The sequence below is a fragment of the Mercenaria mercenaria genome, chromosome 10 (assembly GCF_021730395.1).
Source record: "Mercenaria mercenaria strain notata chromosome 10, MADL_Memer_1, whole genome shotgun sequence".
Classification (NCBI taxonomy): domain Eukaryota; kingdom Metazoa; phylum Mollusca; class Bivalvia; order Venerida; family Veneridae; genus Mercenaria; species Mercenaria mercenaria.
In genome coordinates, this window is record NC_069370.1 from 57351328 (window position 1) to 57373496 (window position 22169).

Below are 22169 nucleotides of genomic sequence, written 5' to 3' on the forward strand. Positions count from 1 at the left end.
GTTAACTGGCAAAATAATGTGTCAGATTGTTAGTTACAGTGTAGCAGTCTTGTTTTAGGTCAATAATAGGGTTCATGGATAAAACCGAGTCAAACGAGCTCTTGTTATCCCGGCCTATAGGGACATTTTTGTTACGGTTCAGTGACGGTACGGAAGGAGCGCTCACTATAGCCTATGTGAAACAGCACCCGGACAAACCAGGTATGCGTGTAGATCTCTTTTTTATAGCTTTTTGGCCTGATATTTTTATCGCCATTTCAATGAGAGGTTTAGATCAAGAACGCATTTTTTCATTTGTAGAATATTCCTTGATGCGTTAATGATTTGTGTTTTATTTCTATTTCATGTGCAATGTAAGAAAATATAAAGAAAACTGCGTATTATAGTGAATATATTTTTTTATTTAAGACACACATATCAGGACCAGAGTCTTTGTGAAAATGTGAAATATTGTTTTTATGCAGTGTTTGTTTGAAAAGTTAAATCATTTCATTTCCAAAATAATAAATTCGAAAATGATAAGTTACAAATTGATTATTTACTGGATATGATACTGAAGATAATTAGTCCGAGAGCTGACGGACTTTTATTGCAACAACTGAGGCCAAAAGAAGTTTATACATTTTTGGAAACAATATTTCATTTCCTCCATGAAAACCCATTTCTTAAGTGTCAAAGCCGTGCCTATCTATATTTTGTTCACTTATGTTTGTGATAGGGGAGGTAAAACTCACTTGTAAAAATATTAGGGGGTAGGGTAAAGTTTACGTCTACAAGTTTTTTCACTGATTAATTACAGTAATTATCTGATTGTCAGTAAATCTATATATGTCCAACAATGACAGCAATAAGAAATTCATCAAAAAGGACTGACGGGCAAACTGGATATTCAAGGTCAAAGGTCAGATTTATGTTAAAATCACAAAATTGTGCACATTTGAAATTTATTTTTATTCTTAAAAAATAGTTTGTTATCATAAGTCACTCATCTTTATTTATGTAATGCGTATATATCAGCCAAAATCAGAAATGCAAATTTTATTGCAAAAAGTCAAGGTCAACCCTGATAATTGAAGGTCAAAGTTCATTTTCATGCAAAAATGTGAAAATTATTGCCATAACTTTTTCTAATCAGTTTAATATGTTTTCACTTTATTAGTCAATAAGGTTAATTCGTTTTAATGTTTGTATGTCAGGCAAAGTCACCAGTGCAGATGTAGCCCCCGAAATGCCAAGAGTAAAGCTTATATCAAGGGTCAAAGGTCAAATGAGTGTGAAAAATGGCATGAATAGCTTCCTGTTTGAAATATAACAGATATGTTTTAATCATTATAAGTAACTGCTCGTGATTTATTTTAATGTATATATGTCTCACAATGCCAGTAATAAAGATATCGTCTAAAATCAGACAAGTTCAAATGTAATATTAAGGGTCAAAGGTCATTTTCAAGTAAAAGAATGAAAAAAAAGCTCTTTAACTTTTCTCTTTGTTAACAATATCTTGTCGATATTAGTCCATAATATCAGTTCATTTTAATATGTAAATGTTAGGCGATGTCTGGTATGCACAAATAATTTCAAAACATTCAAGTTCAACCATAATATGAAAGGTCAAAGGTCAAAAAGTGAGTAAAATGTTGCAATAATATCACATATTTGTAATAATTTTTATTGTTTAAAAGTATTTGTTTTGTCATTTCGGTAACTGATCGTTGTTTATTTTACTGTATATATGTCAGACGATGTCATGGAAGAGAAAGTATGTCAAGGTCAAACTTGGTATTAAAGGTCAGGGGTCATTTTTGTGTAAAAGATCAAAATGTAGCATACTTACTCATTTCTTTGTTTAAAAATAGCTTCTTGTTATAATTCACTTTTAGCAATTTATTTTAATGTATACATTTCAAGCAAGGACAGCTATGTAGGTTTCTTCCTAATTAGTCAAAACCAACTCTTTTATCAAAGGTTAAAATGTCAAATTTGTGTGAAAATTCTCAAAAACAGCATGTTTGTAATGATTTTTCTTTATTGTTTTAGGTATTTTTGTCATCACTAGTAACTGATCATTATTCATTTTAAAGTATATATAACAGATGATATCATTCTTTCTTGATAATGAAAAATTAGTCAAGGTCAAACCTGACATTAAAGGTCAAGGGAGAGGGTCTTCAAGAAACTCGCCATTATGAAAAGGCTTGAACAAGTTGGGGAGCAAATGAAAAGATCCTACGGTAAGTCTACACAGGCACCGTACGGCCCATATCATAGCACGCATCCACCTCATGAGTAACTGCTTCCAAAACCAGTAAAGATAAACTGGACAAGGTTCAAAATTTCGGCCTGAGGATAAACAACTCCAATAAAAGAAATGGAAAAGACAGCCAACCTTGAGCCATTAGAGATCAGACGAGAGTACAAAGCCCTTGTGCAGGCAGAGAAGGCAGAGAGACTACCATCACACCCACTCCACTCAAAACTCGAGAGAAGAACCGAGAACAGACTGAAACGACAGAGTCTCAACCATATCGTCAAAGGACTGCAGAAAGGAAAAGCAGCAGCACTAGATGCAGAGGCAGAGCCGCTTGTGCCCGATGAATGGGTTCCTAGACAATCTGCTCCAAAGATCAAATTGGTTGTGCCAGGAGTAGAAGAAAAGGGAAAACAACACCAGGCTCACCAACAATCTCTTGCGCTAGAAATGATCAATGACCGCTATCCAGCACACTCTTGGATCCAAGCATATACAGATGGATCAGTGGAAAAAGCAGTTCAGAATGCTGGGAGTGGTGCCTACATCAAATTTCCAGAACAAAATATAGATAGGCATGGCTTTGCCACTAGATGCGGCAGTGAACTGCACCGGTTCTGCAGGTCGATGGCATTTCCCCACAGCTTGGTCTCTTATGGGATGTCTATGGGCCAAACTTTCTGGCGTACTTCTTCCAGATAGAAACCGCTCTGCAGGATGTGGAATGGTATTTGTTCCTCTGATACGCACTGGCGTTTTGGTGTCTTTGCAACACCCCGCTTCGTCATATGTTTTCTCAGGCCACAGTGTCCAGTGCCCTTACGGAGGATAGTTGTTTGGCTTTCTCTGATTAGCTTGTGCAGACCGTTATCATTTGGCAGGTAGCCTCCATCACTTAAGTTCTTCTAGTCTGACGCAATTCTATTCTTTAGCAGAATCTGAGATTCTCTGTATGAAGCTTCCTTTGCAAAGTTCGCCCGCAGCTTCATTTTCGGCTATGCCCACATTTCCAGCAGCTGTCTCGTTAAGATGTCTGATGGACCTGCCGAGAGAGCCTGAAGAGCTCACTTGGAGTCTGTTAGGAAAACAATATTTTGTCCCTTTTCTCCTCGCTTATACAGTTTGGGTGTGGCCGAAATGGGGGCTTGCGTCTCGGCTCTAAAGTTGGAGAATCTCTTGCCGACTGGATGACAGAGTGTGAGAGAATTTGATGTAGGCACCACTCCCAGCATTCTGAACTGCTTTTTCCACTGATCTATCGGTATATGCTAGGATCCAAGAGTATGCTGGATAGGGTCATTGATCATGTCTAGCGTAAAAGATTGTTGATGAACCTGATGTTGTTTTCCCTTTTCTTCTACTCCTGGCACCTCCAATCTGATCTTTGGAGCACATTGTCTAGGGACCCATTCACCGGGCACAAGCGGCTCTGCCTCTATGTCCAGTGCTTCTGCTTTTCCTTTCTGCAGTCCTTTGACGATATGGTTGAGACTCTGTCGTTTCAGTCTGTTCTTTGTTCTGCTCTCGAGTTTTGAATAGAGTGGGTGTGATGGTAGTCTCTTTGCCTTCTCTGCCTGCCCAAGGGCTTTGTACTCTCGTCTTGTCTCTAATGGCTCAAGGTTGGATGTCTTTTTCATTTCCTTTATTGGAGTTGTTTACATTGCTCAAAGACTTATCCTCAGGCCTGAATTTTGAACGTTGTCCAGTTTATCTTTACTGGTTATGGAAGCAGTTACCCATGAGGTGGATGCTTACTCTGCTATGGGCCGTTCGGTGCCTGTGTAGACTTGCCGTAGGATCTTTTCATTTGCTCCCCAACTTTTTCAAGCCATTTTTCATAATGGCAAGTTTCTTGAAGACGCTCTCCTTTGACCTTTAATGTCAGGTGTGACATTGACTATTTTTTATAATTAAGGAAGATTGTTATCACCTGTTATATATACTTTAAAATGAATAATGATCAGGTACTAGTGTTGACAAAAATACCCTAAAACAATAAAGAAAAATCCTTACAAAAGTGCTGTTTTTCTGAATTTTCACACAAATTTGACCTTTGATCTTTGATAAAAAGGACTGGCTTCGACTTATTAGGACAAAACCTACATTGCTGACCTTGCTTGACATGTATACATTTAAATAAATTTCTAACATTGAGTTATAACAAAAAGTTATTTTTGAACAAAGTAATGAGTAAGTATGCTACATTTTGATCTTTTACACAAAAATGACACCTGACCTTTAATACCAGGTTTGACCTTGACTTATTTTCTCTTCCATGACATCGTCTAACATATATACAGTAAAATGAACAACGATTAGTTACTGAAATGACAAAACAAATACATTTAAACAATAAAAATTATTACAAATAGCTGATATTATTGCAACATTTTACTCACTTTTTGACCTTTGACCTTTCATATTATGGTTGAACTTGAATGTTTTGAAATCATATGTGCATACCAGAGATCGCCTAACATTTATACATTAAAATGAACAGATACCATTGACTAGATCGACAGGATATTGTCAACAAAGAGAAAAGTAAAAGAGCTATTTTTTCATTCTCTTACTTGAAAATGACCTTTGACCTTTAATATTACATTTGAACTTGTCATACTTTAGACGATATCTTCTTTATTGACATTGTAAGACATATATACATTAAAATAAACCACGAGCATTTACTTATAATGATGAAAACATATCTGTTATATTTCAAACAGGAAGCTATTTGTTCAATTTTTCACACAAATTTGACCTTTGGCCTTTGATATTAGCTTTACTCTGGGCAGTTTTGGGGTTACATCTGCACTGGTGACTTTGCCTGACATACAAAAATTAAAACGAATTAACTTCAGTGACTAATAATGTGAAGACATATTACACAGATTAAAAAACGTTAAGATAATAATTTTCACATTTTTGCATGAAAATGAACTTTGACCTTCAGTTATCAGGGTTGACCTTGACTTTTTGCAATAAAATTTGCATTTCTGATTTTGGCTGATATATACACATTACATAAATAAAGATGAGTGACTTATGATAACAAACTATTTTTTTAAGAATAAAAATAAATTTCAAATGTGCCAGTTTTTGTGATTTTAACATAAATCTGACCTTTGACCTTGAATATCCAGTTTGCCCGTCAGTCCTTTTGATGATTTTTTTATTGCTGTCATCGTTTGACAATTATACATTTACTGACAATAAGATAGTTACTGTAATTAAACAGTGAAGCAACTTGTAGACGTTAACTTTACCCTACCCCCTAATATTTTTACAAGTGAGTTTTACCTCCCCTACCACAAACATAACTGAACAAAATATAGATAGGCACGGCTTTGACACTTAAGAAACGGGTTTTCATGGAGGATGTGAAATACTGTTTCCAAAAAAGTATAAACTTCTTTTGGCCTCAGTTGTTGCAATAAAAGTGTGTGAGCTCTCGGACCAAATACTTGTGGCCATACTGCTGGGTCAGTGAGCTGAGAAAACCAACATAGTGCGTTTGCGCAGTCAGGTCAGGATCCATGCTGTTCGCTTTCGAAGCCTATTGCAACTAGAGAAACCATTAGCGAACAGCCTGGATCCTGACTAGTCTGCGCAGGCTTGTCTGGATCCATGCTGTTCGCAAACGCACTATGTTGGTTTTTTTATGGCGCGGTTCAATTATTTCATCCAAATTTTGAATACTGACCTAATACAAATAGATTTGATTGTCTAATCTTTATTCCACTTAAACAGCATTTCTACATTTCAGTCATTATCGTATTGCTCATAAAAATAAATAAATAAATAATATGGTGTTTTTAAATGTCCATGTATGTGCACCCCTTACCGAAATAAATCTATTTATCTAATCTATCTATCTTGATTATGAGGTGGGTCGGTGTTCTAGTGGTAACATGTTTGACTGTCAATCAAGAGGTCGGGGGTTCAAATCCAACTTCTGAGTTGCTCTTGAGTTAAGAGGCTCCTAGGAAAGACGACTTGGCTTGTATCTGTGCTATACACCATGTACGTTAAAGAACCAGATTGTCTTATTTGCAAATTAGCCAGACATGCCTGTATCTAAAAAGGATGTCTCCCTATCTGTTCTGGTCGCTTTATCTCAATATGTCCCTCTGGTCTGATCGCTCTGTGTCTGTACTTGTAGAGGATGAATTTCACGCCCTGTATTGCTGCGTTTGTTATATGTAAAGCGCCTTAGAATGTGTTTATCATGAAAATAATAATAATAAAGCCTTTATTTAACGAGGAAAACTCATTTGACGAACAACATCAATCTTCCATGAGACCCTCAAAACAATACATAACATACAGATCTAAAATATTTACATGGTACATTGTAACATATAGAAGACAGACAAGTGCATTTAATACCAGTATTGTGTTTATACTGTAACTATACGAAGTGCAATATTATATATATTAAGTATTATGATTGTGTGTTGTGCCAAGCTATGTATAGTAATTTGAATTGCTTTACTGATGATGCTCTTTTTATATGATTTGGTAAGGAATTCCAGATAGTAGCACCAGAATATGTAAAACTTTGTTTAAATAGTTCAGTTTTCGGCCGAGGAAGGTAAAGCTGCAAATTAGAATCTGACCTCAAAGTTCGAGCATGTATGTCATGTATATCACAGCTAAATGTAAATAAATTTCTGAGGTAAATAGGTGCTTGATCGTTTAGACTTTTGTACATTAAAACTGCTTTTTGAAATATTACCCGCTCCGGAAAAGTCATCCAGTTTAATTCTCGAAATAATTCAGCAGAAGGGTTATCGAAGTCTTTATGAAGAATTAGGCGAGCTGCTCTTTTTTGAAACTTAACAATTTTGTCTTCTAATGAATTAGAACAGCTTCCGCATATTACACAACAGTAATCGAAGTAAGGCAGTGTGTAAGAGTTATAGAACAATTTCCTCATATGTACAGAAAGATATACTTTGATGCGAGACAACAGGTATAAAAGTGAATTGCATTTTTTCAAAATATTATCAACATGTGTATTCCAAGACAAATCATTTTCAATAGTAACGCCGAGTAACTTTTCTTTCGTACTGCAGTCTAGAGTTTCATCTCTGAAATGAATAACTGGGGGCTCGTCATATACTTGCTTGACTTTATGTTTTGATGCAACATACATTACTTTGTTTTTTTTTCAGAGTTTATCTCCGTTGCGTTAGTCTTACACCATGCATCAACATTTTTACTAATATTGGATAATGTTTCAGTCACATTTTCAAGATTTGAGTTTGATGTTGATATGGTTGTATCGTCTGCAAAAATATCTGTGACTGCCGATGAAACCGATAAGGGAAGGTCATTTATGTATATTAAAAATAGCAAGGGCCCTAGCACCGATCCTTGAGGTACACCTGATGTTACTATGCTGGGATCTGAATATACACCAGAAATGAAGGTTTGCTGAGTCCTGTCATGAAGATAAGATGAAAACCAAGAAACAGTGGAATCATGCAAACCGTATGAATTTAATTTATGTACCAAGATGTCATGATCTAGTAAGTCAAATGCCTTAGACAAGTCAAGAAATATAGTCCCAACTATTCCATTGTTATCAATTGCTGTGATCCAATCATCTAAGAGTTTAGCAAGGGCTGTTTGACAGGAGTGATTTACTCTGAAACCAGAATGACGACTATACAGCAAATCATTCGACTCAAGGTACTGTCTTAAATGCAGGGTAGCATGACGTTCAAGTATCAAAGATGTTGTTGGAAGAATGGAAATTGGCCTATAATTAAGTTTGTCATTTTTAGGACCTTTCTTTATGAATAAGGATAACCTTGGCTTTTTTGAATGCCTGTGGGAATGAGTTGGTAGCAATACTATTGTTATATATTTTAGTGAGCACCGGAGCATTGACAGAAGCAGCTGCTTTTAAAAATTTTGGGCTTATGTTATCATAACCTGTGGACTTCTTTATGTCTAGATTTTTTAGTTGGCTTTCGACAAATGACACATCTACAGATGGAATTCTGAACAGTGTGTCAGGCGTATTAACCCTAATTTTGGAAGAAGTAAGGTTATTGCCTGCAATGGAAGTTGGGGAGGGTTTACAAATAGAACTGAAATAAGCATTGAATGTATTAGCAGCCAAAAACGGGTTAGTTATTGGTTGACCTTTTTCATCATCAATATCATTGTTTTGAACATGAGAATGTAATCCTGTCAATTCGTGGAGATTTTTCCATAACTCTTTAGGATTTTGTTTGTTACTGCTTATTGTGTCATTATAGTACTGATTTTTAGCATTATATGTTAAGGTTTTAACTTTTCCCCTCAAGAACTTGTAACTTGCAGAGTCTTGTTTTTTAAGAAAATAGTCTCTTGATTTAATAGCATCAAGAATGCTTTTGTTGATCCAATTTGGTTGGTTAGGTTTCTTGACCCGTTTTTTCTTATTCGGTGCATGTCTGTTTAGAATGGAAAGAAAGATATCTATGAAAAGGTCTACAGCATCATCTTGGTTATTGAATGCATCAAGAATAGACCATGACTGCTTACATAAGTCTGTAACGAATTCAGTTTCATTGAAGTGTTTGAGGGAACGATACTTAATAACCTTATGCACAAGACCATTTACAAAATTAAAAGACGGTTTGCGTGTTACACATACAGGGTAGTGATCGCTTATAGAATAAACCGGAACATTTACAGTGGATACATTATTAGGCATATTTGAAAAAACTATCAATGTAGCCGAATGATCAGTTATCATGGTAGGACTAGTTACTAACTGTTTAAAATTGAATGACTCCATCATATCAATCCAGGTTTTTGTTACATTTTGACACTTAAGCAAATCAAAGTTAAAGTCTCCAAGAGCAATGCATTCTTTTTGTTCAAGAAAACCTTTTTCAAGAGATCAAGAGTAATTATTTAGCCACTCAGACGAAGACGAGGGAGGTCTATAAGTATAATTGAGTAGAAAGGACTTAGGTTTAGGCTGTTTCACTTCAAGCCAAATTGTCACAATAAAAGTGTGGTCAAGATCATATCTTTGTGTACATTGTAACGAATATGTGACATAGATAATTAAACCACCACAATTTGAGCCCCGGTCCCTGCGAAGTATTTTATAGTTGTCAGTAGAAAGCTCATCAGCAGTAAAAGTATTATTTAGAAATGTTTCACAAAAGCATAGAATATCAATATTTTTTTGCTGGGATACTAGAATCCTGACATCATCAAGTTTGGGGTAAAAATAGTGTACATTCAAATGAAGAATATTTAAACCTTTGTCTTTAAACCATGAACCTATTTCTGGTTGTATAACTGTATGACCAATTGTATTAGGTGAAGAAAATGCATTATCATCAACATGTGTAACAGTGTGAGAGGTAGAATCATTATTTTCAGTATATGAGATACAATTAGTATCAATATCTTCAGGATGTGAAGAGCAAGAGTCCTTACCAGGCACTAAAGAGTCAGGTGTGCAAGTGTCTTCAGGAAATGTTAAACTACTAGTGTAATTATTTTCAGTATTTGAAAAACAAGTATCATTACCACTGTAAGAAATATTACTGGTGAAATTATTTTCAGCATTTGAAACACAAATATCATTGCCAGTGTAAGAAACATTACTGGTGAAATTATTTTCAGCATTTAAGATACAAGCATCATTACCAGTGTTTTCAGCATTTGAAACACAAGTAGCATTACCAGTGTAAGAAAAATTACTGGTGAAATTATTTTCAGCATTTAAGATACAAGCATCATTACCAGTGTTTTCAGCATTTGAAATACAAGTATCATTACCAGTGTTTACAGCATTTAAAATGCAAGTATCACTACCAGTGTTTTCAGCATTTGAAATACAAATATCATAATTACCAGTGTAAGAAATATTACTGGTGAATTTATTTTCAGCATTTGAAATACAAGTAGCGTTACCAGTGTAAGAAAAATTACTGGTGAAATCATTTTCAGCATTTGAAATACAGGTATCAGTTCCAGTGTTTTCAGCATTTGAAATACAAGTATCATTACCAGTGTTGTCAGCATTTGAAATACAAATATCATTACCAGTGTAAGAAAGATTACTTGTGAAATTATTTTCAACATTTGGAATACAAGTATCATTACCAATGTAAGAAAAATTACTGGTGAAAATATTTCCAGTATTTGAATAACAAACATAATTGATTAGTGTATGAAGAACTAGAAGAGTTATCATTATAGGAAAAACTAGTAGTGCAATCACTGTCATTGCTAGATGAAATGAATGTTCTGGGTCCAGTAAATAAGGAACCAGCGCTGCAAGTATTTTCACAAATGTATGGATTATTACAAAACAATGTACAATAATCACAACGGTTTGAGAGGGCCTCATGGATTAAACTAGAACAACATGAAACATTAACATTTCTTGAACTAATTTGATCAGACTCTAGGTCGTTGTAATAAAAACGACCAGATAGTTTTTAGAACTTGACTTTCATGTAAGTTCTATTGATTTGCCCATGCACCGTTCCCCATGAGCCAGTTCCTTGGTACAGGCATAAACATCATTCCGTTGTTGTTGCTGGTTTTGCTCAGATAATTTATGTTCTGATTTCTGTTGTATGATCTCCTCACTGAAAACCTCCCGTTCTGAAAAGAATGAACACCTCTGCTCTGGGCTACAGGGAGCTATATAAATCCGGTATAATGATAATAATGCCGTTTATGTAATATTATATAAATAAGGGACATAATTCTCAGCCTAGGAAAAAAATTCTCTTTGTTCTGTTCTATGTTGGCGTAATAAATTTCTCTTATTGTTTTACTGATAAATACAAATTATTTAATTTGTTTTATATCAATAGTTCGAAAAAAAGCTTCTGTCATAACCCGTCAGTAGCTCAGGTCCGGAAGGTGTTCGGCATTCTTGCAGTGCACTGTACACAATGTTTCAATATATTGTTCTAAATGAACGCTATTTTCTTTAAAACAACATCATTCTTTTAAGCGTTTATTAAGATACTGGAAAACTAATAAATGGGATAGGGGGTCTTTTGGTCAGATCAGTACATGTATTTATAAAACAAAGTTTTGCTGTTAAAGGTGAGAGCCAGGTATGGAATTTGGCACCACTAAGTGCCAAAGACTTTGCATTACGTGGTTTAGCAGATCGTATCAAGGATTTGACTACCTTAGTGGCGCTGTATCCGGACACTCCAAAACACACCGCCTTCCAGAGCTACTTTTCTAAACCCGATATAGGTTTTGTTTTTTGTTGTTTTTTTTTTTTTTTAATTATATAGTTCACTCTTTAAGTCGATCAAACAAACCAGTGTTTTGCATGGTTTAGTTTGGATGATAGTGTTTTAGAGTTGATAGTGAGTCCATTTGCTTAAAACTTCTTGTTTCCTGATTCCGTCTAAATTGATATCTAGTTGATGTGCTCATTTCAACAGTAGTGTGTCACAATTGGTTAAGTGCAGTATTATCTTAGAATGCAGTTTGTCATGTTTTAACAGTACAAGAACTTTCGGTGAACAAAAAAACACAATACTAATAAAAAGAATAGCAAAGTTTAGGAATAATCGCAAATATAATTATGGCACTATGCGATGCTATATTTTTGAAATATACTGTGGGGATACTGTTTGTCGTGATTTCATAAGTGTAATTTTATTTTTAGGTAGCTCACAGAAAGTGGAAAATGGAGGCTACGTTAAAACTAAACTCATATTTGTTATTGATGAACAACCGTAAGTATACCTTTAGACAGTAGAAGGACACGGGTTGTAGTAATGAATTGTATGTGTGCATGAAATGAGATCAATACCTAATGCTACCAGTCTTATTACAAAAGTTTAGGACATTTGATAAGAAGTAAGAACCTCTGGTTGTGGTTGTAAAGTATCCATATGAAGTTGAAGCATGGATGCTGGAAATCAAACACGTTATCCTAAGATTTGTTGCAAGTATGATATCAAAGCATCACTCATGTGTAATAGAGTAACTATAGATTTACTTATAAGTTTCAAGCAAGTTGTCATCTTGCGGATCACAACTAAATAAAACTGTATGTATTACAAAATTAATACGTGATATTTTGGTATGGACTGGAATAATTCTAGCATTTAAATATTGAATTTGGTCAATGTGGACGTTAATGTCGCAACGCTAATGTCCAATTGTTCATTAGATTGGGTGATGCATAATTGCATACATGGTATGCATTCTGAAATACGTTCTGACTGCCGTTTCCTTTTCAATGATCCGCGCCTACATAGTTTATATTTAAAAGGTTTGAGCACTAACTCGGTACTCGCTACAGTACTAAAATTATTTCAGGATTACGTATTTCTATGTTAAACTTAATGAGATATGCGTTGTATTGCATGTCTTGCGTCGACCTGGAAGAATACAAGGCCGGGATCCAGAAATACTTGATTGGGGATGCGGGGTGGGGGGTTTGGTGGGGAGGTGGCACAAGTTTAGAACAAAGGTGTCGACGGTGAGGTGCGGTAGGTACGGGAGGGTCCTCTATCCGTATTAGGGAGGGGATGTTTTCTATGTACAGGTATGAAATGTTGGCCTATGGTGCTTTTTTGGTACTGGAGGGGTACTCCCCTTCATTTTAGGAGAGTTCGGGCGCTCTCCCCCTGGAACATTTTGAAATACAGGTATGAAATGCTTCCTTCTAGTGCATTTTTCTTATAAATTTTGATGTATGGGAGAGGATACCCCTGTGATTTTAGATGGGGGTGTCAGGGGGCTTTCCCTCTTGGAAATTGTGAAATACAGGTATAAAATGGTGGCCTCTGGTGCATTTTTTGTCTTAATTACGGTACTGGAAGGATGCTCCGCTCATTTTAGAGGGGTCAGGCGGTTCTCCTCCTGCTAAATTCTGAAATATAGGTTTGAAATGTTGGCCTCTGGTGTGTTTTGGGTCTAAATTTTGAGAAAATATTATTTCAAAATAGTTTGGTGCAACTTTGATGGGAATATGTCACTTTTCAGCCAACTGTAGGGTGTGTGTGTGGCGGGGGGTGGGGGTCGACCTTGGTCGCGATCCGGGCCTGTTACACAAATCGATGCTCAAGAGTTCGACGCTCGACACACGATACGACGGGCAAAAATACGACGCGACAACGTGACATCAATGTTGCGCGTCGTGTCGCATTGTCGTGTCATACTGTCATGGGCATGTTTTGAGAGCATGACATGTAATCACGAATTCACGACATCAAATCTCGATTGCACGACAACTGTTTTTTCGAGAGCACGACTTCTTATCTCGAGATCAAGACTTCTTATCTCGATCACACGTAATCTTATCTCGAGCGTTCAAGATCTTATCTCGAGCTCGCGACTCCTTATTTCGATCGCACGACATCTTATTTTGATTGCTCGTGATAAGTGAAACAACAACATAAGTGTGCGTCCTATACATACCACTGTACTTTACTAAAATATAACATTTGTTTTAGACAGTTGCCGAAAAACCTTACCTTCACGATACCAAACATAACAAGAGATAACAAGAGCATCACAATGCGGAGCAATATACGCCCGAAGGTATGACCTTTGACCCCAAAATGTGACCTTGACCTTTAAGCGGGCCATCCAAAATATGACCTCTGCACGTCGTCTCGATGTGGTAAAGAATTGTGCCAAGTTTCTCTAAAATCCGTCAAGTATTGCAAGTGTTACAGAGCGGACACGAAACAAAGTCATATGACCTTGACCCTTAAGTGTGACCTTTAACTTGAAGCAAGCCATCCAAAACATGCGTCCCGCACGTCGTTTCGATATGGTGAACATTTGTGTTCGAAATCCTTCAAGGGGTTCAAGAGTTACAGAGCGGACACAAAATTGCTAACGGACGGACGGACACCGGAGTCATATAATATTATACGTCCCTTCGGGCGTATAAAAAGCGAGTGGCTTCTATCAGATATTTAGCCTTAACTAGCCCAGCCAAGCCCAGTCTGTTTCATTTCAGTAAAAGCTGCTACAAAACATATTTTTGTAATATGAAAATGTAAGAATTGCGACATTGAAAATGCCTTGCCACCAAAGGATTGAACCCTGATAGGTTGAAAGACATTCAGTCACAATTTGATGCACATGCGAGCAGTGTGAACTGCACGATCTTGTTAAGCACGTTCATATAAAGGGGTGCACATGAGAGACTTAATTAAACCTGTCCGTGCCACTTATTATATACCCGCAGCCAGTTAACCTAAACAGTGTTACGGTGTTTTGTACCAATGTAGCTGTAGAAAACGAAGATTTTCTAGTAATCTGTCATTGGTTCTACTTCCTTGTTGGAGGTTTACATTTAAAGTCATAAGGCGACTATCCAGCTTCAATGGCAGAGGAAGGTCGTACGTGTCCCTCTGTACATTATTTCAGATACAAGCGGGCGTTTTGATACTTTTTTTACTTTTAGTTTCTTAAAATTGTCTGGCTTAGTCTCATTTCCCTACCCACGTTATTCCCCTTTCTCCGCCCCCCCCCCCCCACCCCCCTTCCCACACACACACACACACACATAAACCCCCTCCCTCTCCCTCTTCGAAATATATATGTATATATTTTCTATCAATTGTCTTGGTATTTGTGTCTTAGATTTCTGTGTCATCATTCACCCCGTTCCCCATCCGTACTGAACCCCGACAAACAAAACGCCACTGCCAAATTATATTTAGTTAGGAGAACTTCAAAGTATTTCTGTTCTAAAACACTGGCCCTATTACGAAATAAGTTCATAGATATTTTTTCTTGTGTGACTGTTCAAGCAAAGTTCGGAACTCAGGTTAGCGATCTAGGGCCTCCAAGGCCCTCTTGTTTCTTTACGTAACAACACTTATTATTAAGATAATTATATGTACAACATAAACATGTTAATTCTTCTTCCCCCGAAAAAGTATACAAGAATGTATGCGTATGACTTCCGTCGGGCTTAAAACTAACACCACATTATTTTATTATTGAAGATTCAGACTAATTACGTAAAATAAAATTTTGAAATATACACAAGGTATTGATTATATATGTCATAGTGTCAAATAGGAAGTGCAACATTTAGCATTGGTGTTGCGATATATAACGGTGGGCAAATTTTTACATTTAGCGGTGTTGCCACATTTAACGGTGCCACAATTGTACACGCAGGTTTAAAAATGTACCGTCAGGTAAAAATCAGAAATGTACCTGCAGATATAAAATGAGCCGCGCCATGAGAAAACCAACATAGTGGCTTTGCGACCACCATGCATCCAGACCAGCCTGCGCTTCCGCGCTGTCTGGTCAGGATCCATGCTGTTCGCTAACGGTTTCTCTAATTGCAATAGGCTTTGAAAGCGACAGCATGTATCCTGACCAGACTGCGCGGATGCGCAGGCTGGTCTGGATCCATGCTGGTCGCAAATGCACTATGTTGGTTTTCTCATAGCACGGCTCAAATAGTATCTGCATGTGAAAATACTGTACCAGCAGGTGTACAATTGTTTTTGTAAACTTTAACCTACATGACAATTTCACCGAAATTTTCCTAGCTGATATTTTCCCAAGAATGTTTTTTTTCTTTATTTATCCAAAATTTCCCTACTAGTGGGCGGGTAAACAATCTTCTAAACGTTGGTCTGATTTTGAATTGATTTCCCAGAAGTAATATTCGGCCTGACATATGCTCAGACTGTTAATATATATTTCTTATTTGTAAAAGGACCTTGCCGCTAGTACTTGAAATAAAAACTTGAGGTCTTCAAATACTTCTACCTTTGTTTGTTTGTTTTTTGGGCCGTTTTTCAACATTATTTCAGTCATGTAACGGCGGGCAGTTAATCTAACCAGTGTTCCTGGATTCTGTACCAGTACAAACCTGTTCTCCGCAAGTAACTGTCAACTTTCCCACATGATTTACCAGAGGTGGAGGACGAATGATGTTAGACATGTAATGTCTTTTATCAAATCGTCACGGAAAACATACGCCCCTCCCGGGGATCGAACTCGCGACCTCGCGATCCGTAGACCAACGCTCTCCCTACTGAGCTAAGCGGACTTCTACCTATAGGGAACTTACAGTCACGGCCTTGGCCCTTGCAATAAAGAAAACTGATTTCGCCCTGTTCAATGATCCATGACCATTACAAGTCAGGAACAATTCACTCCTGCTACAGGTCAGGGATAGCAGAGTGCAACTTTTCTATTAGAAATCACTAGAGTAACACTAACCTGTACCCTGACCTCGCTTGAAGTGTTTTATTATTCAAAGAAGAATACTTTTGATTTAAAAAAGATTTACCATTGTTTATTATTACTTAACTTGCAAGTACAGTTACGTTAAAACACGTTAATATACATAGCTAATTCGTATTCAGCTGCTAAAATTGCTTAGTTCAATTCGGCGAAATATAAGACCCCATTTGAAAGTTTACCTGCCAACTTAAATGGTTGATTTTATTGTTATTTACAAAATCGTGTGAGAGAAAAAAAAAACGAAGAAGTGTTTTAATGAAATCGCTAAAATAGGTTCTGTTTTATAAGGTCTACACAGCCTCCGGGAGAGATTGATTTCAACAACCCACAGAACCCAGGTGCGTGCGCAGGACCTGTTTCTAGCCCTTCGTATGCGAATCAACCAGGGACACTAGAAGCGGAGGCAACGTAAGTATCTGTAATAGGTTAGATTTACACGTTTCTGTTTTGACCCAGTAGTGTTGAATGGAAAAGTAATAAATGAGCCGCGCTATGAGAAAACTAACCTAATGCATTTGCTACCAGCATGGGTCCAGACCAGCGTGGGCATCCGCGCAGTCTGGTCAGGATCCATGCTGTTCGCTTTCAAAGCCTATTGCAATTAGAGAAACTGTTGGCGAACAGCATGGATCCTGACCAGACTGCGCGGATGCGCAGGCTGGTCTGGATCCACGCTGGTCGCAAAATCCACTATGTTGGTTTTCTCACGGCGCGGCTCAAATAAGGATTAAATTTCCATTTTACAAATGTTGTGAGTTTCGGTAATATTACACAGTCTGGATAACCGGCTGTCCTGACGCCCGCTGGACAAAAAATCTTGCTGGAAATTTAACCCAGATGTAAATCGGAAGGTAAAGTTTTTTCATTTATTTCTATTGAAACGAAGCCAATTCTTGCAAATCAACTTGACAATTTTGTCAAGGAATGGACATAGCTTACGTTTACAATTTCTGGGCCGAAAACGATCGTTATGTTTTTAGAAATTCGCTAACAATTTCTTCAGTTTGAAAAATCGAACAAAAATCCAAAGTTTCGCGCAAAATGTTTGTTTAGGAACAGTCTGTGAAAACTTTTATCATCTGGTTAAGAGATTGTCCTTTCGGAACACCTGTGTGAAGTTTCCGGGTTCTACGTTCTTTCTGAAAAAAGTATATTAGCCGTTAAATAGGCATGGTCGAAAAAATATGACTGTCGAAAACGGCCGCTGTATTTGCAATAGGTAGTCGTTGAAGTCAGCTGTGGGATATCGAGAATACAGCAGTATGAAAGTAAAAACACTGTCTTGTAGACATGTTATATGCCTCGAAGTGTCTCTTCTTCATGTATATTTTGTGTCTGTTTACTCTATCTGTGTTTTTGCGATTTCTTTCGTCTTTTATTTGTGTACAATGTGTATACTTACAGTCAGTAAACAGTACTTTTATGTATGGTCCTTATTGTCATGTCGAGTTTTGGTTGATTTCATTATCATTGTCCTTTTGGTTAAGGGTCTAAAAATTGCTTAGTTCCTTTCCGCCCGTAGTGTCTTGTCCGGGCTGTGATTCTACATGCATGGACTGATTTTCAAGTATTGATTTTTAAAGTATGGTCGTAGCAAGAAGAGTTCCGATCTACCGTGTTATATGTTGATTAAAGCTACATGTGGCTGGCATGTTAAGAAATAACTGATTTGATAAAGGAACACCATTCTTTAAAACAGTCATGTAACATTTTGCAAAGTTCTGCTTATTTAGATTTGAAACAATTGTTCTCTATACATCAACAACTTGCAGTTATAGACCATGAATAAACTGCTATTTGTTGAAAGGGTATTTATGAATAAAACAAAATAGCAGATTTACATTAGGAGAAATTAAATAATTATGTATGAGCAAATAAGATTATACACCTATCTAGCTACGCAATAAGAACACTTTTTCAAAACAAGAACCGGCATTTCAGAATCATTAAAGATACTGAATGTTTCAAACGATATTCAAAGGACTGACGACTAGAAGCAATCATTTGCACTTGCAAAACCCGAGGTGAAAGTACTTTCTGTAGTAGCCCGGAGGCACCTGTACTGGTTTTCCTTCACCACCCAAAGCTGGAAAAGTCGCAATATGTACTGAATTGTATCGGTGTGACTGCAAGCCCAACAAAAAAAAAAACAAAAAAAAAACAACTATATCGTTGGCTTTCGCATGGCGGAAAAATGGCGAGAACGCGTGTACTAGGTTAAATCTCAGCCCGGGTGTGAAGGAATATAGTCATAAAGCCTCTTGATATGAAAGTCCCATTTTTAAAAATGATTAAGTTTTCGTCAAATCACTGCCAGTAATACTTTTTACATACAAAGGTATTCAGAATCATCGAAGTTAATGGATAGTCTATAAATGTTAACATCCGAGTTCAGCGGCAGCACTAGCGGCCGTTTTCGACAGTCATTTTTTTTTTTCGACCATACCTATTTAACGGCTAATATATTTTTTCAGAAGGAATGTAAAACCCGGAAACTTCAAACAAGTGTTTCAAAAGGACACATCTGTTAAACCAGATGATAAAAAGTTTTCACAGGTTGTTCTTAAACAAAACAATTTGAGCGGAACTGGATTTTTGTTCGATTTTTCAAACTGAAGGAATTGTTAGCGAATTTCTAGAAACATAACGATCGTTTTCGGCCCAGAAATTGTAAATGTAAACTATGTTTATTCCTTGACAAAACTGTCAAGTTGATTTGCAAGATTGCTCGTTTCAAGTAAATGAAAAACTTTACACCGATTTTATCATCTGGTTAAATTTCCAGCGGGCATTTTTTCCATGGGGTAGGACGCCGGTTATCTCATGTGTGTTCACTAGGCATTCCAATTCATAAAAGTTCTTCGAAATTTCAAGGAAATTTTTCTTTCATTTTTTTCAATTTTAATCCTTGAATATATTTTCTGGTGCGTGACGGGAAAATTTGATATTTGGTTTAAACTAAATTACTATTCAATGCAAGTTCACGTGTAGCAAAGGGTAATCAGGTGTCTGTACAAAATCTTTAATTTACAATATTTTAATGTATGATTTCCAATGATATAGGAATTGCTAAGATGTCCTTAACATCAAAGGCTTGCATAGTTGCATACATAGATTATCACGAGTCAGGCATGATCTTTTGCACTTGCAGGTAAATTCACAATAGTCAGCAGAAATGACTGGAACTCACAAAAAAATATGAGTACTCTTATTTTAATATGGCAACTATTTGTTATAAAAACTGTGCCATTTTTCAAAAGCTAAACATGTTTCTGTTTTAGTGATGAATTCTCGATTTCTGATCGGCTCAGCACAATTTATCTTGTAAAAACTTCAGTCTTTATATTGTATACATCCTGATACATCAGAGTAATCGAAATTGAGGCCAGCCATGAGAAAACCAACATGTGCTTTGCGACCATCATGGATCCGACAGCTGCACATCCGCGCGTCTGGTCAGGCCATGCTGTGCGCTTAAAAGGCCTATTGCATCAGAGAAACGTTAGCGAACGCTGGATTCGACCCGCGCGCAGATCGCAGCTGGTCGAGTCCATGCGGTCGCAAACGCACTATGTTGGTTTTCTCATGGCGGAGCTGCATATAATTAGCGTTGCTGATATAATGTATGTTGAATGTTCAGGCAGATTCTTTCCTGTCAGTATTTTTAATCTTTGTTAATTTAAGTTGATTTCTCAAGAAAATACCCCAATTAACATTTTTCATTCCTTTTCTATTGTTTTCAACCAATTACACATGCAAAGTTACTTGTACCGTTCCCCTCCCTGACACCGTTACCAGTCATGCCACCAACCGATTCTGATCCCTCACAGCTCAAACCATTTTTTTTCATTTTAATTTTTCATCAGTATTTATAATCACATGTGAAGTATTGTACTCACTCCCGTCACCCCTTCCCCCCCCCCCCCACCCGTGTATAACTGATGAAAGGAAAATCGGGCAGATCTGATGATGAATAATTACTCGGCATGTAGCCAGCTATATTAATCCCAATAAAGAAATAATATCAGAAAGAAAGAATGATTAAACTTCGGCAAATCATTTGATTAAGCAAAACTTCTGACGAAAATCGGAACGGAAAGGGAGGAGAGAAAAAATATTCATGACCAACCAGACAGTGGGAAACCTAAAAGGTTCAAGTACCAACCTGTGTATATTGTAAGGGAGAGCACTCAAGTACAAACTGTGTGAAAATTAAAGATCGCGAACAGAGACTCAATATTTGTAAAGAAAAGCAGTTATGTTTTAACTGTCTACGCAGTCACAAGGTTAGCGAGTGTAGATCTAAATTCAATTGCATGATATGTTCGCGCCGACACCATACTAGCATATGTGAGGAAGAATCAAGAAAAAATCTACAGATGAACCCCCTAAAACACATGACGCGAAGGAAACCAGTCATCGTGCTTCACTCAGCCCATAATTTCGCACTAGGACCCGTTTTATGAAGACAGCCGTTTCCATGGTTACATCATCTTGCACATCTACAACCGCGAACATCCTGTTTGATGAAGGTTCCCAGAGTTCGTTTATCACTGAACGTCTAGCACAGAAACTGCAGCTACAGCCAACCGGCAGTGAAGCGCTATGCTTATCAGGATTTGGAGACACAGAGAGACGCATACGACACCTAATACAGCCACCGTCTATTTACAAACTCCAGAATTTAACATCCCAATCAAAGTGCTGATAGTACCTGAAATTTCCGTGCCGCTAAAACGTACCAGAAACACGTTGGTCATCTTCCGTACCTGAAAGGCTCAAACTTGCTCATCCCATGTCAGAGAAGATACTTCGAGATCGAGATATTAGTGGGCGTGACCATTACTGGGACATAGTGCAAGATACTATCATTAGAGGAGACGGGCCTACAGCTATACAATCGAGAATCGGCTATCTTTTGTCCGGGCCTTTGAGTACCGAAAATCAGATACAGCCATCCCAATTTCCCGTGTCTATGTTGAACGTTATGACTATGCACGTGCAGGAAGAAGTCAATCTAGAGAGATTTTGGGAAGTAGAAATCATTAGGAGTAGAACAGAAGTCGGTACACCAAGGCTATGAAGATATACCAAACAGTACCCAGAACACAGGCATTTCGTATGAGAATGGAAAGTACATTGCAAAATTACCCTGGAAAGAAAATCATCCATTTTTGCCAAGTAATGAGCTGATAAGCCGACGAAGAACTGTTAGTGTAGTAAACCGCCTTAGAAAAGAACCAGAACTACTTCAGAAGTATGGAGAGATTTTAAGTGAACAGGAGAAGAGAGGCTTCATAGAAAAGATTACAGATGTTAAATCAAGCGAGAATACCAAAGTTCATTATATTCCCCACCATCCCGTAAAGAAAGACTCGGCGACCACACCCATACGTATTGTATACGACTGCAGCTGCAAGTCAAAACGAGATTCCCCACCTTAAATGAGTGCTTGATGAATACCCCACCCATCCTTAACGACCTAACAGCTATATTACTACGCTTCCGATACCCAAAGAATTTGCAGTATCCACAGATATCGAGAAGCGTTTTTGAACATCGGTCTACAATCCAGACGACCGTGACGTCACTAGGTTCTTTTGTTATCAGATCCGAACAACCAGACAGTCCACTACAGATATATCGCTTCAAGTCAGTGCTCTTTGGAGCTACGTGCTCGCCG

At 37.3% G+C, this 22169-nt stretch overlaps 1 protein-coding gene across 3 annotated transcripts in view; it reads left to right on the forward strand.

Moving 5' to 3' along the window:
- The window catches only part of LOC123560704 (signal transducer and activator of transcription 5B-like), a 58128-nt gene that overhangs the window by 26214 nt on the left and 9745 nt on the right, over nt 1–22169 (forward strand). For all 3 annotated transcript variants that reach the window (XR_008372804.1, XM_053553157.1, XM_053553158.1), the window contains exons 17-20: nt 59–201; nt 11333–11491; nt 11913–11982; nt 16775–16894. Coding sequence is in view for 2 of the 3 variants with exons in the window: in XM_053553157.1 (XP_053409132.1) it covers nt 59–201; nt 11333–11491; nt 11913–11982; nt 16775–16894 (492 nt within the window). In the remaining variant the exon portion in view is untranslated. The remainder of the gene's footprint in view (nt 1–58; nt 202–11332; nt 11492–11912; nt 11983–16774; nt 16895–22169) is intronic.